This window comes from Girardinichthys multiradiatus, chromosome 13, assembly GCF_021462225.1.
Source record: "Girardinichthys multiradiatus isolate DD_20200921_A chromosome 13, DD_fGirMul_XY1, whole genome shotgun sequence".
Taxonomy (NCBI): domain Eukaryota; kingdom Metazoa; phylum Chordata; class Actinopteri; order Cyprinodontiformes; family Goodeidae; genus Girardinichthys; species Girardinichthys multiradiatus.
In genome coordinates, this window is record NC_061806.1 from 25,869,982 (window position 1) to 25,897,019 (window position 27,038).

General features: G+C 38.7%; 1 protein-coding gene across 1 annotated transcript; it reads left to right on the forward strand.

Moving 5' to 3' along the window:
- Positions 1–2,264: 2,264 nt before the first annotated feature.
- On the forward strand, positions 2,265–26,051 carry LOC124878844 (synaptic vesicle glycoprotein 2A-like). The gene is made up of 13 exons (XM_047382980.1): positions 2,265–2,416; positions 9,386–10,118; positions 11,779–11,959; positions 13,298–13,449; positions 14,330–14,463; positions 14,595–14,684; positions 16,168–16,275; positions 16,728–16,816; positions 16,919–17,083; positions 18,316–18,449; positions 22,133–22,339; positions 22,422–22,581; positions 23,976–26,051. The coding sequence occupies exons 2-13, from the start codon at positions 9,512–9,514 to the stop codon at positions 24,157–24,159; spliced, it is 2,211 nt and encodes a 736-aa protein (XP_047238936.1). The 5' UTR covers positions 2,265–2,416; positions 9,386–9,511; the 3' UTR covers positions 24,160–26,051.
- Positions 26,052–27,038: the final 987 nt, after the last annotated feature.

The following is a 27,038-nucleotide window of genomic DNA, read 5'->3' on the forward strand; positions in this document are numbered from 1 at the left end:
AAAAGCAAAAGTCCATTAAGCAAGAGTAGTGAAGACGGGAACAAATTATTAAAATGTGGAAGTGATTTAAAATTAATGCGGTTATTAAACTCATTGCATGGAGTAGACTCCCATTAAATATGTCAAGTTTTGTAATAAATTCAGTTTATCTTTTCATAATTGCTTCATATTAAGGGTTATGTTTGTTGGTGGGTCTTTTTGGAATACCACAAATCACTTTTTTTTTTTTTTTATGGCACTATGGTGGCAGGGGAGAGATGCAGCACAGGTCTCCAGGGTCAGGATTCAAACCTGGGACGGCTCAGTTGAGGACTAATATGTGTATATCTATTAAATATCAGTTTGAGGTAATTTGTGTTTAATGAGTCTCTCTCCAGCCCAAACAAAAAAGGCAACAGTTGAACTCAAAGCAGTTCAGGAGGGTGGCTGGTCAAATGGCCAATCACACACATATAGAAAGAAGTAAAAAAGAAACATGAAGCATAAAAGATCTTTGTGAGAACTGGACCAGTTAGTGACATTAAATACAGTAGAGGTTCTATCATGGTGTGGATTAGACACAGTCTTTGTTTCTTAGACTCTAATATTAAAGCTGTTAGATTCCTAAAATTTGGTTTCATATGTTAGTCTAACAGCATTACTAACATTATATGGCATATCAATGAAGGTGCTAATAAATACTTCGACTTTGCTGTGTGTAGTGTGAAGACAAACGGGAAGAAAAACCTTGTAAGTCCTATTTGGAGGTCCCCAGTCTCCATATTTCTCCTAATGTACCATAGAAGTACATTTAAAAGTGCCTTTTTTGTAGGACTGTGAAAGTCTGTTTTGTGGTTCTTAACATGGAGTAAATGTACACTAAAACTTTATATGAAAGTCTGAGCTCTAAATATGTCCAAAGTTGCTTTACAAATGACAAAATAAGGAATGAGATGCAATGAAGTGACTAAAAGAGAGAACTTTTTGAAAACTTTTTCTTTTGTATTTGTCTTATAATTAAGACAATAATTCCTCTGTTGGAGTTTTTGGAAAATTTACTTGATGCTGATTTTTATATTTCTTCAGAAGGTGTTACACAATTAATCAGATGCTAACATTTGATGGTAAAGCAAAATTTTATTCTAATTCTAAATGATGCCTAGTTTCTGCCCAAACAGTTTTAAGGGGTGAGGGATTATTAAATGAAGATATATGATGTTTTGTAATCCTCCAGATCAAATACGAATCTATCCATCCATCACTTATCTGGGATCGGGTAATGTAACAAGTCCAGGAGGGACACCTAGAAATCATCTAACCAGTAACACACTTCAACTCACTCTGGCGGATCCTAAGGCTTTCCCAGTCCAGAAGGGAAATGCAATCTCTTTAGAATGTTCTGGTTCTGTCAGGGGTCCTCTCCCACTGGGATCTTCCCTGGATACGTGTCCATCAGATGCCTGAATGCTTTCTGCTGACTTGTTTCTGCACAGTCATCTAACTCCAGGTCAATCCCCTGGTCTGGAATGACGTTAGCCCCACAGACTGACTGACTAGTAAGGCTCACAGATATATTTATGATGTCCTGGAGAAATGGAGAATAACATTATTATTCCTACTTTTGACATAAAATGCACTCAATGTTAATAATTCAATTATGTTTCATAAGGATTTTATTTATTGAATTTTGGCACATGGTCCTGAATAGCATTTGACCATGAAATAATTAAATTCTGTTAATAGCATATTTTATAATTTACACACTAATTAAAATGTTTTTTTTTTTTCGAATTATTTAATTAGCAAAAAAAAAAAAAAAAACTTACAGTAATCAATTACAACTATATACTTTTTGTTAGTTCCCAGCAACATTAGTGGAAATATGTTTTTGTCCCCAGAAGTAAAACTACCAGACTGTTCTCAGAGGAGGGTTCATATTTCTCATATGGCGCATCGTCTTGTGCAGACTGAGGAATAGCGAAGTGGTTGGCATGGTAACAGAAGTCAGGTGCGCATGCACGTGCGTGCTGTGAGAGCACGTATTTACGATGATGATGTTAATGTCTGGCGATAATGGTGTGTTTAGAAAAAAAAAAGGCAGATGCGTGGCAATGCGCTGCAAACACACAGCTGAGTCTGAAAAAAATGATATGCATCAAGATGCATTATTGAAAAAAAGGTGCAACAGCCGGCGACAATATTGCGCAGATCTGCGCCAAAAAAACCTTTAACTAAATATGAAGTGCGCAAGTGATGGACTTGTAATGGAGGGGAGGGGAGGGGAGTGCAGGGGAGCCCTATGCATCACCCGAGTGTGCGTGGACAGCGTGGGCTTCTCTCTCCTCCAGAGCGCACACACGAAGCAGCATCCTCTTCCTCCTTCATCCTCATCCTCACCATCTACAGGCTGAAGAGAGCGACGCTCGCAGGATTTACGGTGAGCATTAATTTAACACTAATTAAACCTTCGACCGCTCATGGCGTCTTGAAGCTGCGGATATTTCTCCTCGCTGTGTGTGTGTTTTATTTTGCGCATTAAGACATCATGTGAAAAGCGCGTTGGGCGTGCTCACCAGCAGTTCGCTGCACGCTAAAATTAGGATCGATTTTGTGAATCGAGATAATCTAATCCAGGTCGTGACGAGCTGCTGCACGGCCGTGTGATTTCTAAGAATGAGCGCATCTGTCAGGAATTATTTGGCCGCTTTTGGTATACAGGCACTGTTAACTGGCCATGTCAGCGACGTACGGCGGCCTTTTTTTTTATTATTATCTTGTTGCACACATTTAGTCTTTATTTCACCCTGTTGCTGTCCTTAAAGACGGAATATATTCTATACGGAGCCAAAGCAGCGCAATACAGCCGTTTTCAAGGGAAATATTAGAGCAGATAGAGCTTTCCAGGAATATTTGAGTGGTTTCTTTGGCTGATGTGATGTTATCAGGTGTCCAGATGATTTATTTCCACAAAGCGGATAGGAATCTCTGTACTATAAATAAGATGGTGAGGTGAGGACAGGTTGTTCTGCTTGGCCTTGCAGGGAAACTATGAAGCTGCTATTGATTGAATATTTTAATGGAGGAGAAGGGGGGAAAACTAACGGGGGCTTCTCGGTTTAAGGAAGCGAAATATCATCACTCCTCATCCTAAGGCCTTCCTCGTCTCATCCTATCTCTGCTAAGTGTTTGTGGCTGTGTGGAGAGGCCCTCAGCGCAGGAGTGATGAAGTGAGAGATCTATCTATCTATCTATCTATCTATCTATCTATCTATCTATCTATCTGCATTTATTCCCCCCTTGAGTGGACTTTTACAACAGACACAGCTGCAAGGATTTAACTAGAACATCTCAGCTTTGCATATCTATACACTGAGATTTTGCCTATTCTTTGCAAAAACATCTCCAACTCAGTGAGACTGGATCTAAACCATACCATTTTAGCACTGGCTGGTTGTTGTCCTGCTTGGAAGGTGAACCTTTGCTACAGTTTTAAGTTTGTTGCAGCTGAGTTTCCATGCCTCCAGGACTCAGAGGCGAGCAGGGAAGATTGCAGCTGACCCCTCCCACCCTGGACACAAACTGTTTCAGACTCTCCCCTCTGGCAGGAGGCTGCGGTCCATCAGGACCAAAACCACTCGCCACAAAAACAGCTTCTTCTTGTCTGCAGCTAGCCTCATTAACAAGGCCCGGGTCCACTGACACTTTCCCCTTGTAAATGACACGAATATCTCAGCACATGTAAATACTATTTCATTTAATTGTATATTGTTGTTATTGTATATTTTTGATATTCGCCACTGTGCTCTATTTTTTTCATACCATTCCTGCACAACTTGTTTTCGTTTTTAACTACATATTTCCAAATTTATTTATGTCATCTCTATGTTTGTCTATGTGCAACGCCTTACTACCAAAGCAAATTCCTCGAACATGTGAAACACTACTTGGCAATAAAGTTTTTTCTGATTCTGATTCAAAATCACCCTTTATTTAGCTCCATCCATTTTGTCATCAACTCTGATCCCACTCCCTGCTGAAGGAAGGCAGTCCCTCATCATGATCACTGTGCTTCACGGTGGAGATAGTGTGTTCAGGGTGCTGTGTAGTTTTAGTTGTCCTCTACATATAATGTGTCACAGCATCCCAAAAAGTTAAATTTTGGTCTCTAATGGACCAGAGCACCTTCTTCCACAAGTTTACTGTTTCCTCTACATGGCTTGTGGCAAACTGCAAACAGGACTTTTTAGGACTTTCTTTCAATAAATGGCTTTCTTCTTGTCATTCTTGCATAAAGATTTTTGGCATGTGTGACTAATAGCTTTCTTGTCAACAGATTCTCCCACCTGACCTGATGTACTCTGCAGCTCCTTCAGAGTTACCAAAGGTCCCTTGGCTGCATTTCTGATTATTGCTGTCCTTACTCTTTCTTTCTGTATAGTCAGTCTGTCAATCTATTTATCGGTCTGTAAAATGTGTGCTGCTTGCGTTCTTGTTCTTTTCCTTGTATTAGCTGCCTGGCAGGTTCATTTGCTTTATAAAGCAGCAGTCAAGAGTATAATATTTCCAAAAGTTTAATTGCTAAAAGCTGGTTTTTAGCTGTGTTTTTGTTACAGGTTTGCTTTCCCCTCTTGCCAATTCATTCTTTGGCAGCGTGCAAGAAGAAAATCAAGGTACAAATGGGACATAATAAAATAATCAGGAGCCATTGCTATTGACTACTACAGACAGATACCAAAGATGAAACCAAATCTCCACTTGGTGATCCTGTTTATTGACGGGCGTTAGCATTAGCATTGCAGCACAGCACACTGGTACAGGAAGTTAGAAGCACTCCACAAGCACATGAGCTGTTGTGCTAATGATCTGTTTCTTGATTTTAACTATGTGGTAACCATGGCAACAATAAATGTAGTGAGTTGTGTAGGCTTCAGTATTTGGTTTCTTAATAACCCTGTTTTAAAATTCGATGGAAGAAGCTGTGTTTGTTTGCCTCTTGTGTTAATAATTAGCATTAAAATAAAAAAAAAGTGGATTATTGCTTGACCCCTTTGAAACTTAAAATTAATATAATATAAAAAATATCCAACTACTGTTACCAGAAACTTGGCTTCATGGTAACAGTAAAATAAACATATAAAATCACCTGCATAAGTGGATTTTGACTGTACAAGAGCTTTAAATAAAGCACTGCCAATGTTGTTTAAGCAACACACTCTTTGGATTGGGGAATTGGATATAATAGGGCTGCGATTACGTCCATCTGGGATATTATTAGGTTTGAGTCCTACAGTTTAGCCTGGCTGACCAGGCCTGGTTGGGTTCCTTTGATCTGTTCTCTTCATGCTGACAGGGAAAATCTGCTGCCTCATGACTGGAAACGATACCCTGGAAAAAACTGCAGGTTTGCCCTGTAAACACAAACAGAAGCTAACATAAAGGGAGTGGGATAATATATTCACTGTATAATTCTTTCTTAAATACTTCTTGTGTGCTATGACCTAAGCAGAAACATGAGGAGAAGGAGCCTCTCTCTAGAGAAGTTTGTAAACTTACAAACACTCAACATCGGCATAAATGTCAAATATTTTTTAATGTTAAATGATTCATTTTAACAATTTGTTTGCCTGGGTGGAATGATCATGTTCAAAATATTAAAAAGTAGTACTGAATGTGTCTAGCAGGTTTTGCACACTTTTTTGTAGCCGTTTAAAAGCTTCTGGCTTAATTCTGACTTTTAAGCACAGTTCATAAATGAAGATGACTTTATTGAGGCTATTCTAAAAGTTTATTGTTGACCTGCTTCATCCTTTTCAAAACTAGTTTTGTTGTGGGTTTGCATTTCCTCCTGGAACACTCGGTTGTGTCTAATTTTAATTTTCAAAAGCCAAGTTGTTGATTTCAGATAGTGAGAATCTGGAGTTATTCCCCAGTTTTCATTACTCTATCCCCTTTACACAGTGCACCCATACCACTAAACACTAAAGCAGCCCCTCAGCATGATGCTACTACCACCATGCTTGACAGTTGGTACAATGTTCTCAGGTCTGGAAGAGTCCAACTTTCTAACACAAACTGTCACCTTATGATGAAAGGAAATACGCCTGGATGTTATGGATCTATTTTACAGAGACAGACACTGCTTTCTTCTAGCAAATATGAATTTTGTGTTTGATGTAACTGGAAGTTTCTATCATTTGTCAGAAGTTGTATCATCTGGGTATTTCATAGCACTTTCATTATTAGTAATAGCAGTTTTTTTGTGATGTATTGTCCCCATATGTTGAGGAGTTTTTTAGTCTGAAAGTGCTATAGGGAGTTTTCGTTATTTTTATGCATAAAGATTTGCACTCTTTTTGTACTCTTGCATTATTTTGTGGGTTATAGTAATTGTGTTTTTGAGAGGGCATATCCAGCAACGTTTGCTGAAACTTCTGATGAAGACGTTACATTGGTGCCATATCATGGTGCAACTTTGTGGGGGGTAACTGGGTTACGTTTTTTTGCCTGCTTTAGGACTATGGATGAAATTCCGCTTTTATGCTAATTCTCTCAGAGTTATATTGAGGGATGTTGGCGATGTTGTTGATTGATGTGCACTGTCATAAATAAATAATTACTTTTAGTAACAAGAAGAATACTGGTAGTTGTCAAGCTGAGGCTTTCAGACCAAAGATCAGTGTGCCAACTTTCAAGCACGGTGGTGGCAGCATCAGCCTGAGGGGCTGTTTTTGAGCTGCCAGTGATACTGGTGCATTGAATGAAGCAGATTGAATAATGAAGTAGTAGACTACATCTGAATTCCTCAACTTTACCTCACATTACCAGGTAAAAACTTTGACAGAACCAGAGACAGACACTGCTTTCTTCTAGCAAATATGAATTTTGATAGAAATTTTAGATAGAAAACTTTTTATCCAATTTGAATAAAAAGCTAACTCCTACTGCACTGTTCAATTGTTAGGATTAATTGGAATGTATGTACCTGACTGTTGTGAAGTGCCTTGAGACAACATGTGTTGTGAATTGGCGCTATATAAATAAAACTGAATTGAATTGAATTGAACCAGGGGTTCCAACAGGACAATGACCTGACCTGATCTTGACCCTGTTGAACATCTATGGACTATGTTCAACAGCCAGGTCTGTGCCAAGGTAACAACCAATTAAAAATGTGCCAGGACCCTTTGAATGAATACTAATGTGGTTTCTGTGCAGTTTGCAGTTAGAGAGGTACACATTCAAGACTATTTGTATGGTTCAGACCCTGTGTGGGTTTGTGAAAATACACAATCAATTCAAGAAAAAAAAATTTTAAATGTTGGTTGTAGTATAATCATTTTATTCTTGGAAACGAGGGGTTTGCATAAATGATTTTAAACCCAAAATAAATGGAGTGTTTATACCAATCATGAATGGATCTGACTAATCTTACATGGGAGTTTGTTGAGTTGCTGGATTTATGAGACATTATACCCACTCACTGAAATCTTTGAGAACTTGCAAATATTTTACAGATTTCAGTCCAACTTGTAAAATAAACTGAAGACATTACATAGAGTGGAGAAGCCTGCATGCCTTTTTATAGCCAGTCAGTGGCACTATCCTACATCATCAGTAATTTGTAGGATCCTCTGTCTGGTTCAGTGTGTTCTTTATACCTGCGTACTATTGAGAAGCACTGTTAGGACTGTCGTTACTTGTCAGAGTCTGTTTCTGAAGCGCTGGTGAAAACGCAGCGACGTCTCATCATCGTCTGCCTGCTGTTTCACTGCAGCACAAATTCAAAGTGACATCGTTTCTTATTGCACAGTCACCTGAGGCTCAGGGAGCTAATACAGAAACATATTGACGTGGGTCTCATCTTGCAAATGCAAGAACGAGTCAGTGACTAAAAAACGTTCATAACACTGCAAAATGTGTCGGAGATGTGATCCTACAGCAGTTTGAGAAATCAGCCGTTCCTTTTCTTAATTTCAAGGATCATTTGCTGTTACACACGGCTTTAGCGGATGTATTAGTTTGCATTTGTGCTGCTAATTAATTATTGTCAAACATGATATTTAACCGACAAAACAAAGTCATGCTCTGCTGGCTTATTCTGACTGATTTCTTGAGGTTTCTTTCCTCAACCATGTGGAAAACCAGTGCTTTCAGTGCTAGATTTGGAGATTTTATTGTTTCAAATCACAGTACAGTCAGGTTCATTGAATCCCATACTGTTGCTCGTCACCATGAATTGAGGCACTCAACACATTTTTGCACCATGAAATTTCCATTAGAAACTGTCCGATGCTGCACGTTTTGCCTTCCAGTTACAGCTCAGACCTTTCAGTGACTCAGCAGAGGACACACATTGGCTGGACAGGGAAAGGGAACAGATTTAATCTGGAAGGAAACCATTAAAAGTGGTTTCAAATGTAAAAGTAAAAAAATAAAGAAAAAAAGTTAAGTCAACCAAAAGTGCTTTTTCTAGCATTGCTTGATAATGAACAAAGATATTTCAGCATGCAAACATCCAGATTATTTTTGAACTATGCAGCTTTTTGTCTGGGGGACTTGTGGAGCAAAATGTTTTTGCACATTTCTGACCAGATGACTAAAGAAAAAACATCTGTACAAACTATTTTGTGTTCAGTAACCAATATTTGTTGATTTTGAAGAAAGTTGTATAAAATTATCTAAAAAATGTCTTCCTCATCACACAGGCTTTTAACAAATAGAAAAAAGTGGTAATCCCAACTGACCTAAACCAGGAGTGATGATAAAGTGAGGTTACATAAAGAATAATAATAATGCCAATTAAACAGAATCCAATTGGATCCAAATTCAGTTAATTTGAGTCCAGTTCATTTCAACGCAATTCACTCTTGGCCACAGTCAGATCTAATTACATATAATCCAATTCATTGCAATTTTCCAGCACATAGAAATATGGTTGATCGATTAAAGCCAATTGATATAAAGTTGTGTTGATTGCATCTAGTAATTCACATGTCAGCAGTCTTTCATTCTAACACTGGGTCTCCAAATATTTTGTGCCTTCGGTCCAAGTCAACACTGTCCAGCTCAATGCCCACTGACATCCTTTTATTCTTTATTATTTCAGGTCTGCCAGGCATTATCCTCATTCACATTTAGCCGAGAACAACTGGCAAAACATTGGATTTGTATAGCCTGTATGTCCAGATTTAGACTAAAACAAAGGTGTTGAAGCTTAGTTGGACAGAGGTCTTTTCGAGCTTTCCAGTAACAAGCAAGTCATTTACTAATACGTTGTTTGTGTAGAATAAAGGTTAGAAGCTGATGGCTGTGAAGTTTAGATTTAATCATGGTTTTTGTGAGCACAACCTGGACTGCAAAGAAACTTTGGAATACCTTTTTCACTGTATATCTGTTGTCTCCTTAGGAGTAAGCCAAGTCAACTGGGAGTCTGCTGCTCTATCCTGACTACAGGGAAAAAAGGCCCCATCATCTTCAAAGGCCTCTCAGCAAGACCTTTGTCCTCTATTGAATCTTCTGAAACATCTTAAAAATGGAGGACAGCTACCAAAACCGGACTGCTTTTATAAAAGGTGCAAAAGACATTGCGAAAGAAGTTAAGCGGCAAGCTTCCAAGAAGGTGGGCCGTTCGGTGGATCGAATGAGTGACGAGTACAGCAAGCGCTCCTACAACCGCTTCGAAGAGGATGATGATGACCACCCTATGCAGGGGAGTCAAGATGGAGGCTACTACCGCAGTGACAGCCAGGCGGCCAACGATGACGATGGCGGCCACAGTGACTCCACTGAGGGCCATGACGAGGATGACGAGATCTATGAGGGCGAGTACCAAGGAATCCCCAGGGCTGATTCCGGGAAAGGCGACTTGGCTGGAGGTCCTGGATCAATAACAGCTGGGGCTCAACAGTTCAGAGATATTGGTGTGTCCGAGGCTGAGAGGCGGAAAGACCAGGAGGAGTTGGCTCAGCAGTATGAGACCATTTTACAGGAATGTGGCCACGGGAGGTTCCAGTGGACCCTGTACTTCGTGCTCGGGCTGGCACTCATGGCTGATGGCGTAGAAATATTTGTGGTGGGGTTTGTCCTCCCCAGTGCAGAGAAGGATATGTGTCTGTCTGAACCCAGCAAAAGCATGCTTGGTAAGATTCTAATGGTGATAATCTCTAATGGACCATACTGCTGTGCCTCAGAGACCTACGTAGGTGCTTGTTCAAGCTTTATTTAAACCACATCAATTAGTCACTGTTGCTCTTTGCGACATGTTCCTTCATCACACAGATCACACGTGTGCTGATTTTTTTCAGTCAGTTCCACATACGCCAGTAGAGCCTGTGGGCATTTTCAACACTAGCTGTAGCAGAGGTCTTAGTTTTATTTATTTATAATTGTTTAGCGACTTACATGCTCAGGAGTGATGCAGCACACATTCCTGCTAATAGATTGCAAGAGACTCATCTCTGCTAATGTCCCATAAAACATGTAGAGAAGTAATCTAGAGAAGAAGCAAGTAAGCATGATAACAAACATTGCAGATGTGAAAGATTAGTCTAGAACATATTTTTTCAAAAGCTGGTTGAGGAACTGTTTGCTGAAACCCATGTGTAACATTTGGAATTGAAAAGTGAAAATGAAAAACCCTTTCAAAAACTGCACCTTTTCACCAGAAGTTATTCACTTTGATGTGGTTTTGTTGAGATTGGGAGTTGACATATTTGGTATTTAGATATAAACAAGATTGCCAGAACAGCTTGAACTCGTTAGTAGGATGACTGTTCTGATTTCTGATAAAGAAAGAGCTCTTTTGTTTCATTTTCTAGTAACAAGTAACAAAAGGCAATTGTTGCCAATGGCTAAACAGATCAAAGCCTGTACTTTTTTCTAGAGCTCACTAGGTATTTTCCTTACTGGTTACTTTCTGTAATTCAAAATATAATTTTCTGAAGCTTACATGATTCTTTCTGGAATCTCCTGATTATTTTCCTTATAGTATACCTTCTAGAAACTTAGAGTTAATTAGCTTAAACCTACTGGTCTATAAGCAGGGTCATGCTTATCCAACTCTATTAGCTAATATTACTTGACATGACTTACTGGTTAAACTCTTGAACGTACTCCTGAATGTACAAGAAGCCTCAAGGTTATTTTTAAAATCTTTCTCAGAGCTTTTCTGTGGAACTAACTGCCTCATAAGTTACTTTTGTGAATTTATATAAAACTTTTCCAAAACTTACTAGATACTTTTGGGATTTTACTTGGTACTTTCCTGAATGCACGATACTTGTCTGGAACCTGTATTCTGTTTCATAGGATCTTCAGGGAACTTAAAGAGTACTTTCCGGAAATGTCTTTGGACGTACTGGTTACTTTCTTGAACTTACAGAATACATCTGCAGAACATTCTCAACAGTTAGTGTTTGTTTTCTTACCAAACTAAGTTTGACAATTTGTGTATTTAATACTAAACAATACACTACCAAGGGCACATATCTTGCCCCTATATCAGGACAGCAGAAAAAGAAAGAACGTAAAACTCACCCTAACTTATCAACACGTTAGTCAAACAAATTACACTGGTTGACGCAGAGAGTTCTAGTCTAGAACCGTGGCTTGCATGATAATGTTAAGACATGTCAAAAGCACAATTCAAGCAAGGGTCATAATCTCAAAGATGGAACCCACCAGCCAAGAAAAAGACAATGAGTTAATATTTTCCCAGTGCACATAGGGTTGGCTGTTAGAAAAGAAGTCTCTAAACGTCAAATGTTAAAAACTGACACATTTTGTTTGCTCTCCTGACAGGTCTCATCGTATACTTTGGGATGATGGTTGGGGCTTTCCTCTGGGGGGCTATGGCAGACCGGATAGGCCGCCGGCAGTCCCTTATCATCTCTCTGTCCATCAACAGTATCTTCTCCTTCTTCTCATCCTTCGTTCAGGGTTACAGCACTTTTCTGTTTTGCCGCCTCCTCTCAGGTGTTGGGTAATTGCACCTTTAGCTCTTATTGTGAATTCCTCTGTCCAATACTGGTGTAGCGTTCATCCTGTTAATACACTGCTTCTCTCTGAACCACTAACTGTAAATATTGTTTCTTCCCCTCACTTGTTAGAGCTTTGATGTTGGGAGTGACCAGCTTATAACATAAAATCAATGTACAGCTCTCGTACAATACCCAGTTATAATGTAAATAAGACAGTTACTGTCATGTTAGGTTTTATTGTTGTTATTGCAGTATGTTTCCACTTTATTGAACTGGTAAATTGAAAGGCCAACATCATTACCAGTGAGTTACAAGCAATCACCAGCCAACTGAGGACACAGAGATATACAGGACTGTGGAAGAGCTCGAGTCATGCCTTGTTTCTTTATATTTTCTTTCCAAGGCCCCAGACATTCTAATTTTTCAAAGTTATCTTCACCATTCATTTTTTATACTCTCTGAAGTTGTTTAAAACCTGCTGTAAAGTTATTAAAATACGTTTTTTTTTTTCCATAAATCAGGCATAAGAAGGGCCTTAAACTCAGAGGAGCACTGTTGTGTTACACATAACAGACAACTTAGTGAGAAATTAATTTGAAAGATTAAGCATTTCCTTTGTTTATGGTTTTTGCTTCTCTTTTTATTTCTTTCTTTGTTGAAGAAACCCAAAACAACCCACACACGCTGGGAATATTCTGTCGTTGCATCAAGCCTCCTGTAACCAAGTGCCGGAAGATCACTGACAGAAATGGTTCCTTGCTGAGTTGTTTATTACGAGTATTTTCGTCACTGGTTCATCCCTTGAGTTGTTTAGATGACATATGGCTTAGGGTAAATTAGTTGAAAACAAACTTTTCAAGACACTCAGAAAGTCAGGAAAACCTTTACTCTGCAGCACCTTAAATAATACCAGGAAGGTCTGTGTATATAAGACGATGGGGGATGATTCAAAACAATAATAGCAGTATAGATTTTTTGTAACCAAACGAGACAGCAAAACCAAGACACTGTCTCTGTCCTCTGTCACTGGTCTAGATAATGTCCTTGGTTTTAGATGACTCCATGCTCCAACATACCTGATTCAAATTACTAGCTTACTTCATTAACCTGCCGGCAAGTTCTACAGAACTAGATTGATGATCCATTCATTAGAAGCAAGTTCGTTGAAGAAAAAATTCTAAAAACACACAGGACAGTGTTCCCTGAAGACCAGGGTTGACGACCACTGCTCTATGTCTTCTTATGAATTTATCTATAGTCTGTATTCATGCATTTTTGGTTATTTTGAAAGTGAAAAAAAGAAAGAATTAAATTTGACCTTTGGACTCTGCATTTTACAGAATCGGTGGCTCAATTCCCATCGTATTCTCCTACTACTCTGAATTTCTGTCTCAAGAGAAGCGCGGCGAGCACCTCAGCTGGCTCTGCATGTTCTGGATGATTGGAGGAATTTATGCGTCCGCCATGGCCTGGGCTATCATTCCACACTATGGTGAGCCTGGAAATCCGATTTATCAAGGCACAGGAATATTAACAACCATTGCGGCCAACAGGTTGTCCTAAAATATATGAACGAATATAATGTTAAGTTTTGTGAGTTTAGTGTTTGGTTAGTCTTCCTTCTCAGCCCGTCTTAGTCTAAGCCTCTGCCTGCAAATGTGTTCCCCCTGTAAATATACAGGTGTTCTCCCCAATTTAATCACTGGGCTGCCCTGCAATCACCTTTTAAATTTTTTTTTCTAAAATTTCTTTGGACTTTCACTGCAGTCTTGCAATGCTTTTTGTTTTTTGAGAAATCAATTACCTTCATGTCTTAAAAGGATCTTTCTGGTTCCCTCTGGTCAGTTCTGCATTTCTACTACTGTAAAACTATTCCTCTAAAATCTAGTCTAATTAAAAAAAACATAAATAGATTGGAGGTTTTAACAATGTACAATTTTGTGCTAACAACGTAGGCACTTATAGCGCCCACTAACTGAGTGATTCAGTAACATGGACATATATCATGACCATGTGAAGCTGCTATATCTGATTTATTTTCAGCAAATAATACAAAACATGGGGGCGGTATCTTGCATAAATCCAGTTTTGCCAAACACCATCTGGTTAATTAGTGGATGTTACACAGAGTCACTGAAAAGACATTGTTTGTGAGCTCAAACTGACATAAATGTGAAACCCCTTTGTGCAAATATGTAACTTATTTTGATAATAAAGAGAAGGTATGTTGTATCTATGTTATGTTTCATCAAGTTAACACATCAAATAGGTTTTGAATGCTGGACCACACCGTGTCAACTTATGTTTGAATGTAATTTCCTTGTTTCTGTTTGGTAAAATATCTTTAGTTGTCTTTTGTTTTTACTTCTAAGGCTGGAGTTTCCAGATGGGCTCAGCGTATCAGTTCCACAGCTGGCGGGTGTTTGTGTTGGTCTGTGCTTTTCCTTCTGTTGCAGCCATTGCTGCGCTCAACGCCATGCCTGAGAGCCCACGCTTCTACTTAGAGGTGTGCATATCAGCTAGTTGACAGTCAGTCTTAGTCTTCGTTTGAGTTATTACCAATATAAACTAGGTGGGATTTTTTTTGTCTGTTTTTCTTATTTAGAAATAAAACCTTTATTTTCTTTTTCAAAACAGAATGGCAAGCATGATGAAGGCTGGATGATTCTGAAGCAAGTTCACGATACAAACATGAGAGCTAAAGGATACCCGGAGAGGGTATTCACTGTGAGTATCACAGAGGAAGTAGTAGTTGCAAGGGTGCAAAGGTGACACACAACACACATCACATGATAAATGCTAGTTGGGAAAAAAAACACTTTTTGTAATCCTGTATTAACTGTACCCCACCACACTCACTTTGTAATATATTGTATTATGTCAGCAAATACACCTGTTTGATTTACCATTAGAGCACTGCCAAAAACATCTAGGATATCCTGGATAGTTGAGACTATGAGACAGAAATAACCTGAGTTCTTATAAAAAGGCAGTTTCCAAAAGTCTATTTAATTCTTTATCCAAACCAATATACCCGTTGTGAAAATGTTGTTGCCCTATGAGTTAACTGTGATTAACCAAATTGTCGGGTTAGTTTTGCTAGCCGCATCCAGGTCTTGTTCCTGTCTGACTTGTGGAATCAAGAAATCACTTTAACAGAACCAGTTTGACAACATCAAGTAGGCTAAAAAAGGAGTAGCCTGCCTACCAAAATTACTGAAAGAGCGAATCTATGACTCGTCCAGGAGGTCACAAAAGAAAACTAAACAACTAAAGTCTCACTTCCTTAAGGTTAGTGTTCTTTATTCAAGAATAAAAAAAGATATTGGGCATCTATGTTAGAGTTCCGAGGCCAAAACCACTGCTGACCCAAAAGAGTATAAAGGCCAGTTTCAAATTTCTGCCCCAAAATCCTAATGGTTCAGAAATATTTAAGGGACTAATGAAACATAAGTGGAACATTTCAGAAAGTGTGTGCATCCTGTTACATCTGGCATTGAGCTAACCCAGCATTTCAGAAAAAGAACATCAGACTGACAGTTCGACATGCTGCTGGTAGTGTGATGGTCTGGGGTTGTTTTGCTTCTGCACGACCTGAGAAAGAATTTTGCTCTCTATGAGAAAATCCTGAAGAAGAACATCTGGACCAAAATTCACGAACTTAAGCTAAAGCGACTTGAGTTACACAGCAGCACAATGATCTGAAGCACACCATCAAATCCACCACTGGATGGCTTAAAATGACCTATTCAGTCTAAACTTAAATCCAACTGAGACACTGTGGCTTGACCTTTAACAGGCTTCATTGTTGCTCAAAAATATATAATGATGCTACAAAGAAGAGTGGATCAAAATTTCCACACAGTGGTCACAAGGAGTTATTAGGTTTAGGGGGCAATTGCCTTTTCACACAGGCCTAGATGTGTTTGCAAAGGGTTTTTCCTTAATAAATGGTAAGCCATCATTTCAAAAATAAATTTTGTTTACTCAGGTTATTTTTGTCTTTAAATATCAGAAGCATTTAACTGTGGCAAAAAGCAAAAAATGAAGAAAAATATAAGGGGGCAAATACTTTTTCCACTGCACTGCATTTTATAACATTAAGTTAAGGCAGCAAGGTTTTCAATGATTATTTCCAGAAATCCATGGAGTGTATTTCCATTACTGGCTACTATTAAAGCCTCTGAATTTCTTGTGTGATTACTCCAAGGTCACCACAATAAAGACTGTGAAGCAGATTGATGAGTTGGTGGAGATTGGCATCGACACCCCCGTCTGGCACCGCTACAGACTGAAGATTATGAGTCTTTCCCAACAGGTCAGTAAAAATGTCAGAGCTACAAATATGGGTTATGAAAGCAATGTTTTAGAGGCAGTCTTCAGGAAGCATTTAACTAATCAGAACTATGTGTAAAGACATCTGTGGAGCTGGCATTAATGGAAACATTGCATTTTATCAGACTTTAATAAGGTTAAACCTGTTTTTTGTGTTACACTCTGTGGCATAATCACAACTCTGTGCATGGAGCTTGACACAATTCTGTTAGATTTTGACACATTCAGCCTACTTTCTGCTAAATGCACACGCCTACACCCTCCATCCACCCACCTCCTTAATACCTACTGAACAATATACTTGACAACAAGGGTTTGTTCTGATACTCAGATTTCGATCTCACTCTTGTAGAAGCTTGAAAAACTAATTACATAAAGCTTATGTTAGATAAAGACTCCTAAAATAAACTTGTTGTTTTTTCTCACATGCTGCAGATACGGAACAACATTCTTGCCTGCTTCAGCCCCGAATATAAAAGGACCACCTTAATGCTCATGGCTGTTTGGTTCAGCATGTCTTTCAGGTAAAAAAAAATCCCTCTCCATGGTTCCTGTGGGAGCTCATATTTGTCAAGCTCAATTTTGGTTCTTCTTCCATTTGTCTTGTCTTCAAAAAAACCTTGCAGCTACTACGGGCTGACAGTATGGTTCCCTGACATGATCAAGTACATCCAGAAGCAGGAATATGATTCACGGACAAAGACCTTCACTAAGGAGCGAGTGGAGCACGTAACGTTTAACTTCACCCTGGAAAACCAAGTCCATCGTGAAGGACACTATTTCAATGACAAGTAAGGCTTTCTTCTTTTTCTAATGTGTTATCAATGTATGATATGACAACCTATGTTAGATGAAGCATTATATTTGCATATGATAGAAATGTTTTTTTTAAGAATCACAATATTGATACTTCAGTTGAAAACAAAAGATTGGATTGGAACTAGTCTGATTAGAAATTGCACTAATTTATTTTATTGATTAATTAGGCAAAGAAGCAAAAACAGAACTTAAGATAAACATAAAACTAGCATTACTTAAAAGATAAAAGTATATGAACTGAAGGTTCAAAATATCAATTAAACTAACTAAAACCTAACTTTATCAAAAGTCCATGAAGGTCTCTTGCTCGGAAATTTAAACGAAAGGTTTCACACGTAATTTTGAATCATGTTACCTGACTTCTGGGGGAAATGTTTGGAAGGAGAAAAGGGAATGAATGAATTTCAATTAGGAAGACCTTTTGGGGTTCTGACACCAGAAAACAGCTACAGTTAAATTGATGGGGACTCCTTACTTTGGTCTGGCTCTAGTCTTGCCACCTCTCAAAGAATGTAAGTTCTGAGAGTCAGGCAGAACTTCTTCTTGGCCCTGAAAGTTTCTTAGTCTTTCTCATTTAAATTAGTGTTGAGCTCAGCTGTAGGAGCTGCCCATTGTCTTGATAGGGTCATCATGATCATGATGACCCCACCAAGAAGAGGAGAAGTTTGGAAATTTTTGGGTCATGTCATGAGATATGCCGGTGATGATACTCAGTCATCCAGGACATAATAAATTAGAAAAAGGTTAAAAAAAACAAGAACTGAAGTCCAGTTGTTTTGGTTTTTTCTTTTTTTTTACCTTTTTTTGGAGTCACATGAGATAAACATTAATAAAAGTAACTTATACTTTAAGAGTCAGTGGAGAGACAATCTTGAGACACTAGATAAAATATCTCATCTGACCATGCTATCTCCAGCTCTGAGCGCCTCTTCTAAGTCACACCGTACTCTTCTTAGAAGAAAAAGACAAGTAAGAATTTAAACCCATTGGATCGATCTGTAAATGTTATAACAGGTCATAAATTAATTGTGGATCATTTGAAAACCTTACGGAGTTCTAAAACATGAAAAATATCATTCCCTTTTGAACTGACGGGGACAATATACAAAACTGTCACTATGAAGGCCATTTCAAAAGTCCTTGTCAGATTAGTAATCATGTACAAGTCTACAGTACAGCTCAGCAATCTAAAACATATGCACAGGTTCCTCAACCTGAAGATGAAGTCCATGGTGTTTGAAGACTCAGTGTTTGAGGAGTGCTACTTTGAGGACATCACCTCCACTCACACATTCTTCAGGAACTGCACCTTCATTGCCAGTTTGTTTTACAACACAGGTAAATATTGTTATAAAAATACTGTTAAAATGCAATGGGGTCGTTAGTGAGATTTTATTTTCAAACTGTTGTCCTGTTTATGCTGTAGGTTCATTTTTAATGACTGTGATATTTTGTTTTTACCCCTTGAATGTCAGCTACAAAGAAAACTTGCTGGAAAGACGATCCTAAAGATAGCCCAATCACCAGTACAAATAGATGTCTCTTTGGAGGAATACCCAAACCACCAAGCCATACCCTTACATTTTGCACACTCAGATCAAAGACTGGTGGTGTCCCAAATCTTTTTGTAATGTACAATTAGGGTCAATGGGAAGCATTATCTGACTTTTTAAAATAGGATTTCTCAGAGACACATAAAACCAAGGGGAAATAACCTAGCAAACCCATGTATTTTCTATATAATAAATATAAAATTTTCACTACTGTTCATAATGTTTAATTTCATGTATTTCAACATATTACATGTAGGCGTTCCGTGGCAAAAAACACTTTTGACCAAAAACAACATAACGACCTGTCTCAGATATCCCCCAAAACATCTTGATGGTCCCCAAGATTTTATTCTGTGGACTGATGAAAGTAAAAAATAATCCAGGAGGTAGTGTGATGGACTGGGGCCACCTGACTTCTGCAGGACCTTTAAGACTTGGTGCAACTGATGGAACTATGACTCCAGCATAATAAAGCTGGTGACTATTGTCCGGCCATCAGTTTGTGACATTAGGCTGAAACACATTTGGGTTATGTGGGAGGGAAATGATCCAAAGGGCACTACTAAATCCACCTCTGAATGGCTCAACAACAACAAAAACTTGATTCATATGCTGTGTTATGACCTTAAACAGGTTGTTCTTGCTCATAAACACTCCAATCTGACTGAATTAAAACAGTTCCGCGAAAAATAGTGGACCAAAATTCCTCCACAGTGATGTAAAATACTAATTGCCAGGGTTTGCAAATGCTTGATCGCAGTTGCCACCATGAATGGCACAACCAGGTTTTAGGTTTAGGGGGAAATTACTTTTTCCTCATAGGGCTGGACTGGTGTGGCAAAGAAAAGCAAAAACAGAAGAAATCTGTACTATTTCACCACACTGGATGTGTAGTTTTGATATTTCTGTGGTTCACTGTGATGCAATTTAGAATAGAAAAGAAGATCTGAGAAAACATTTATTCGGGAATGACTGGCTAATGAGCGGATTATCACCACACACAGATGACAGCTTTAGTGAGAATGAGATGACGCCACTGGAAAGTGTGATTGATGAGGGTAACACAGCAGCAAGAATAATGCACAAATAAAGAATGATAGAAATGGATAATGAGGAAAACCAGTCCTATTGAAGCCAGTAAATAGTGTTTTAATTTGTGACAAATAAAACATTAGAGCCACCAAATCTTACATTTAATATCTTTAAGAAATGTGTTTGTTTTAAATCAATGCTGGTCATCACATAAAAAATAATAATTCGATATTACCGTTGAATACCAAAAATAAAAGACCAGTGACGGCAACAGCAGAAACCCTGTGATGTCTGTAACCCTGGGTTACTCTTTAGCAGCACAAACAGTAACCACAGCAACACAAACACATCCAGCACAGAAGCAGCTTGATAGAATTAGGTGAGAAGCATTGCTTTGAGATTTTGAGAACATGAATTGAATGGGGAACAACAGAGACAAACTTATCCGTGTGTGTGGAGACAGACAAATTTAAAGGCTCCTGTGACAATCCTCTGCTTGTGGTTTGGATTCCTACTAGAGGTCTAAATCAGACGCGTCAGAGTCGGAGTTGGGAAGCACATCTGAGAGTCAGAAGCGCTTTCCTTGCTGACATTTTATAGGCTCCCATTCACAGCGGTGACAGATTTATTTAGGCCTATTTTTCTCAGGGAAAGAAGAAACCTCTTTACTCTCACGCCTGAAGCCAACAACATATTCTTTTATTTCCATCACTCATCCATAAAACAGTTAAAAAAAGATTGGTATAACTGTAGTTTTTACATTGTCTTTAGGAAATGTACAAGCAAAAAAATCATAAGTAGCTCCAGCAGGAACATATATAGATAAACTTGAGCTAGAGGAATTGTAATCATAAGGAGAATCATTTGATCCCTCCTTAGTAGCTTTGTAGTTTTTTTTTTCATTTCCAATGTGATACAATTACATTTCAGCATGATGTTTACATTTAATTTGTGCCTTATGTATAATATGAATATACTGAAGCTTACTTATAGTCATATAACAAATATACCTATTACAGGAAAACATTGATCGTCTACAGGACAGGAGGAGCACGTGCTGAAGGGCAATAACAGAAAATTAATTGATGAAGTTAATTCGTAATGCTGTTAACAATAGCAGCAACACATGTATAGTTTGTAACGATTACATGCAGAAGCTCGAAGCATGAAGAAGTATGCACAAGTTTAAGGCTTCTAGTGATACAGAGATAGCAGTGATGAGTATAAGGCAAGCCATTGCATCATATATTGGTCCAGTCATGGGAGCAGGGCTAGGAGAATCAAAAGGAAGTACTATTTTATGGGGTTTCTCTAGAAATGGTTTTATTTTGTATGTCATTAATTATCTTGATGAATAAAGGAGTGATCTAGATTTGTTTTATGTATCCACATAGTACTTTACAAATGTATCTGAACCCCTAGAACCTTTTTACAATTTGTCACATTACAATCACAAACTTTGGGAGAATTATTTTGAGATAGACCAATTAAAACATAATGCATAATTGTGAAGTGGAAGGAAAAAGATGCATGTATTTAAAAGATTTTTTACAAAACAATTTGGAAAAGTGTGGCATGCATTTTTTGTTCAGCCTCCTTACTGTGATATGGTTTAACAAAATGCAGAGCAACTGTGTGCCTTCAGAAATCACCTAATTACCAGTGCAACCTCAGTATGAAGCCAGCTGGCCTGTGAACACTTCAGTGGTTTGTTGATGAACAAACCAAGGAAAAGATCAGACAGGGTGGGGATAAAGTTGTGAAAATGTTTAAAGTAAGGCTGCGTTATAAAACAATATCTCACAGGGATATCCCATTTAGCCTCTCACAGAGCAACTGTTTAGGCTGCTATATTTTCCATAAAAAAGTTATTTACACTCAACACACTTAACAGAGTGTGTTTTGCAACACGTGTTTCCAAGGTTTTATGAAAAAAAAACTGCAGATCTCCTCTGTCTTCAGTATAAATCTATCAGTTTTGGGACTGTAGCAGTAGTAAGTCTACTTTGTAGCTGTCTCCCCTTCAAATATCTGTTTACATGGCTCTCTGGTGAGAACTCTGATTCTCCAAACTGAGGCTGTTGAGATGGATGTCTGTTTCAGGTGAGATACTGACTGCATATAAAAGCACATGAGAACCCCACACCTGACTACACATTAAAAGCAATGAGAAGCAGCTTATTGCATTGGGTTATAAAACTGCTGCTGCTAAAACAAATCAAAACCTGCCCTTTTGTTTAAATAGAATGCTAATTACAGTTTGTTTTAGTAAATCAATGTGGTACGGAGTGTGTCACTGTGTATATTTGCAATATTCTTAGTTTTGACTGTATTCTTCTTTTTCATTTTATCTGAATCTCATGGACGTTCCTCGGTGGGAACAATCCTTCAACTTTTTTCAGTTTTGTAAAGAAAAAAACGTCTTTTTCTCTTCAGATTTGTTCAAGTACAGGTTTGTCAACTGTAAGCTGATCAACAGTACATTCCTCCACAACAAAGAGGGATGCATGCTGGACTTCAGTGATGACTTCAACAACGCCTACATGATTTACTTCGTCAACTTCCTTGGTACACTCGCTGTGCTCCCCGGGAACATCGTGTCTGCTCTTTTAATGGACAAAATCGGCCGTTTGAGGATGCTGGGTAGGTAAATTCAATCAGTTTGGAATATTAACTTATGAGTGCAATTCATTTAAAATGGACTTTAAATTTTCCTCTTCCCCAGCTGGATCTAGCGTCATATCCTGTGTCAGCTGCTTCTTCCTGATGTTCGGCAACAGTGAGTCGGGGATGATCGCCCTCTTGTGTCTGTTTGGTGGGATCAGCATTGCCTCGTGGAATGCCCTAGATGTGATAACTGTGGAGCTGTACCCATCTGATAAAAGGTAGCAAAAGAAGAGCTGCTTTCTTCAGGTTCAGCACAGAATAGCTTTGTAGGTAATACTTTCTGTATCTATACCCAAGGAGTACCACTGATTCAGGTCCTCCTGGGTGCCAGTGGTAAAACTCTAAAATTATTTAATTTAGCACATTTCATTGTTTTCTGTTGGAGTTAATAGTCATCCTGCAGTTTTTTAGGGTTTCCCAAGAGCTTCTATGACAATGTTCAACAAATGTTTTGAAATCTAAAAGGTTTTGGCTGATTTTTGCTACATCATGATGACACCGATCTCCCTTTTGTTGCTAAAGAATGCAGAAATCTCCTTGTGTGTCTTTAAATGACTTCACTTCTGATTAAGTTTGTTTTAATGCTTTGTCTGCAGAGGGACATGTTTAGCATATTGAATCCATGCATGTTAATAACATGTTTGCAACCATGAAGTGACTTTCTTTATGTTTTATTGATTTAATTACCCAACCTTGTTGGGACAATCAGGAGGCAGTTAAAGTTCTAGTGGGAAAGACTTTGAGCCAGAGCTCCATTTTTAACCCAGGCTTCCCACACTGAGCCTGGCTTGGATGTTGGAGACAGATATACAATATTAATACAATATTTTGCATTAATTTTTAAAGAATTATTCAAATTTCAGGATGGTAAATGTTTAACCTTATTGATATGTCCAGAGGACATAAGAATACTCTCCTTGTTTTACTATAGTTGTTCAAAGAAACTACTAGCTATAGAGGAAACTTTCATGACAGGCTGAGTAATATAGTTGTTTGAACTTTTCACTTATTTTGTCGCATTACAACAGGAAAACCATGCATTTTATTGGGATTTTATGCGATAGAGAACATCTGTAAACATCTACTTTCGACTGTTGCCACAGACTTAAATTTATACCTAGAGTTTGACTGGGCCACATCTTGGTAAATGGGGCAGAATACAAATGCATACCAAACTTTTCAGATTCTTATTGGTAAAAAAATAAATAAATGAAATTTCTAAACTTTTTTCTGCTTCATAATTCTGCACTACTTTGTGTTGGTCATTCACATGAAATCCCAATAAAATACATAAAAGTTAGTGGTTAATCTGAAAAATATTCTTGTTGAATTTCCCGTCATGTGTAGACAAAACAAAATGGCTAAGGTTTTGAATGTAGGAGCTTTTTTATACCTGAATAGGTCATAGCACTCAGTCATGTGCAAAAAAAAATCTCTAAATGGCTTTCAGAAAACTTAAAGAAATTCATCTGAGGAGATGACAAGAAAGCATCGGTACTCAGAATCAAAGCGAGGGATGATTCAGGACTTTTGCACATTACTTTATGCTAATATATTCTACATTTTAGAACTATAACCACCAGTTATAGTTGCATTCTGTTCTTGTCCTCAGGACCACAGCATTTGGCTTCCTGAACGCCCTCTGCAAACTGGCAGCAGTTCTGGGCATCAGCATCTTCCAGTCATTAGTGGGCATCACCAAGGCTGTACCCATCCTATTCGCTGCTGGCGCACTCGCTGCTGGCAGTTTCCTCGCAACAAAGCTGCCCGAGACGAGAGGCCAGGTGCTGCAGTAAGACAGACGACCAGCCGTGGGCAGCAGAGTTCAGCCGGAGTGAGTAGGTGACAGGCCTGAACATCCCTGAGAGCTTCAGCGCTGCCCGTCCGTTTCACTGCAACAGTAGAGAATGCCTTCCCCCTTCTTCTAAGCCCAGAATCCTTTGAAATGTGGATTGTATCATTCAGTGTCAGATATTAAAGGAGAGCAAACATTTTTGAAAACCTGCACCATCGCTACACCTGAGGCCTAGTTTCAGCAGTTCTGTCAGGTTTCATAAAAGTCTAATCCTACAGTGGTTGTTATGTGGTACAAATGGAAATATGCATTTATTATAAAACACATTCTTAGTGGAACGGCAGAAGAAACTGAAAAGAAGAAATTTTTGGGGGAAAGATTTAGCTACATAAAATTGCAGTGTTCTTCTTTACTCGTGTGTCTTAATCTCCATGGCTGGTTTACAGAGCTGTTACTTATTTTACTTCTAACTTCAGTTCACCACTGCCAGACCTGCTGACGCTGGTACTACCAACCAAAACCCACTAAAAGATCACTGTAAAGCTGATTTACACAGACAGCTGAAGATGCATTTCACAGGATTCTTTGATGTCCATGGGAATAGTTGGACCCAGTGTTAAACCGATGTTTAACCTCCCTGTTGTGTGACAGTTTGTGGATGTTCATGGGTGAGACAGGGGAATATCTATGGGATGGATTTTGGTCAAGTGTTAATGTGTGAGAGGAAACTATAGTGTTCTTTTTGTCTGTATTAGTTGTTAGCCAGTTGTACTTGAGGTTTTGTGGATGGACAAACTGCTGAAATTGAAAAAACTGAAATATCTGTTCTAGATGAAAATCAGGTTTTGGGGTTAGCTTCACAAAAGTTGATGTACAACAATCTAAATGATTGCTTGTGTTTATGTCAGTTTCTAGATTTAGATTTTTTTCCCCCAGGCACCAGAATGTTTTCATAGTTTAAAGCTAATTTTTTTAAGTCAGACAAATGGACCAGGACTCATGCAGTAGGTCTGGTCTCTCTGCCATCCTGTGTCCTCATACTCAGAGGGAAATCCCAGACCTTAAACAGGTCTAGTTAGTTTACCTTAAAGTTGTATCATTTTTTATTGTATTCAGTCCCTCAAATTATCATGATTGGGATGTCCCAATCTGAATTTTCTTTTTGTCCTTGAAGCCAATCTGAGTGATTTGCAAATACAGAGTCTAATTGTGATATTAAAATCAGTGCTATACGTATGGTTTAAAATGCTGTAGCTTTTAATTTCAGTTAAAACACACCCTACATTTTGCCAGTATTACTTACTAGCTCACCAGTCCCGATGCTGTAGTATCTGTTTGCTCTTGACATCAACAGATATCTTCTCCCAACCACAGTTTCTGCTGGGCAGCCTAAAAGCCAGGAATTTGTTTTATCTCACTGCCTTTCAGCAAAATGCATAGTGTGATTTAGACACCAATTGGCTCACTACAGAAGTGCATTCCGCATTATTATCCAACTCCAACTAGGGGCTTGCTAGGTTAGACAAACCACTATATTTTTACATAAAACATGGATAGCTTTAGTATGTTCCTAAAGTTATATGATATATAGGAATACCATAGCTGTAGGTGTGGAGTCAGACATATATGACTGCACACCTACAGCTACAGTTTTTAAAACCACAAATTGGCCCTGCTGATGATGATTTTCATGTGAAGACGTTTACTGAAGTACAAGGCTAACTTTGGCATGTTTATTCTTTGTTTTGATATAACTCATGAATAATTTGGCTCATAATATACAGGTCCTTCTCAAAATATTAGCATATTGTGATAAAGTTCATTATTTTCCATAATGTCATGATGAAAATTTAACATTCATATATTTTAGATTCATTGCACACTAACTGAAATATTTCAGGTCTTTTATTGTCTTAATACGGATGATTGTGGCATACAGCTCATGAAAACCCAAAATTCCTATCTCACAAAATTAGCATATTTCATCCGACCAATAAAAGAAAAGTGTTTTTAATACAAAAAACGTCAACCTTCAAATAATCATGTACAGTTATGCACTCAATACTTGGTCAGGAATCCTTTTGCAGAAATGACTGCTTCAATGCAGCGTGGCATGGAGGCAATCAGCCTGTGGCACTGCTGAGGTCTTATGGAGGCCCAGGATGCTTCGATAGCGGCCTTTAGCTCATCCAGAGTGTTGGGTCTTGAGTCTCTCAACGTTCTCTTCACAATATCCCACAGATTCTCTATGGGGTTCAGGTCAGGAGAGTTGGCAGACCAATTGAGCACAGTGATACCATGGTCAGTAAACCATTTACCAGTGGTTTTGGCACTGTGAGCAGGTGCCAAGTCGTGCTGAAAAATGAAATCTTCATCTCCATAAAGCTTTTCAGCAGATGGAAGCATGAAGTGCTCCAAAATCTCCTGATAGCTAGCTGCATTGACCCTGCCCTTGATAAAACACAGTGGACCAACACCAGCAGCTGACACGGCACCCCAGACCATCACTGACTGTGGGTACTTGACACTGGACTTCTGGCATTTTGGCATTTCCTTCTCCCCAATCTTCCTCCAGACTCTGGCACCTTGATTTCTGAATGACATGCAGAATTTGCTTTCATCCGAAAAAAGTACTTTGGACCACTGAGCAACAGTCCAGTGCTGCTTCTCTGTAGCCCAGGTCAGGCGCTTCTGCCGCTGTTTCTGGTTCAAAAGTGGCTTGACCTGGGGAATGCGGCACCTGTAGCCCATTTCCTGCACACGCCTGTGCACGGTGGCTCTGGATGTTTCTACTCCAGACTCAGTCCACTGCTTCCGCAGGTCCCCCAAGGTCTAGAATCGGCCCTTCTCCACAATCTTCCTCAGGGTCCGGTCACCTCT

Excerpts from the sequence above, each read along its gene's own strand:
- LOC124878844 (XM_047382980.1), top strand. The coding sequence starts at position 9,512 with ATGGAGGACAGCTACCAAAACCGGACTGCTTTTATAAAAGGTGCAAAA. Across the intron at positions 13,450-14,329 it reads GGCTATCATTCCACACTATG|GCTGGAGTTTCCAGATGGGC; the intron begins GTGAGCCTGGAA and ends TTTACTTCTAAG. Across the intron at positions 14,464-14,594 it reads GCCCACGCTTCTACTTAGAG|AATGGCAAGCATGATGAAGG; the intron begins GTGTGCATATCA and ends TTTTCAAAACAG.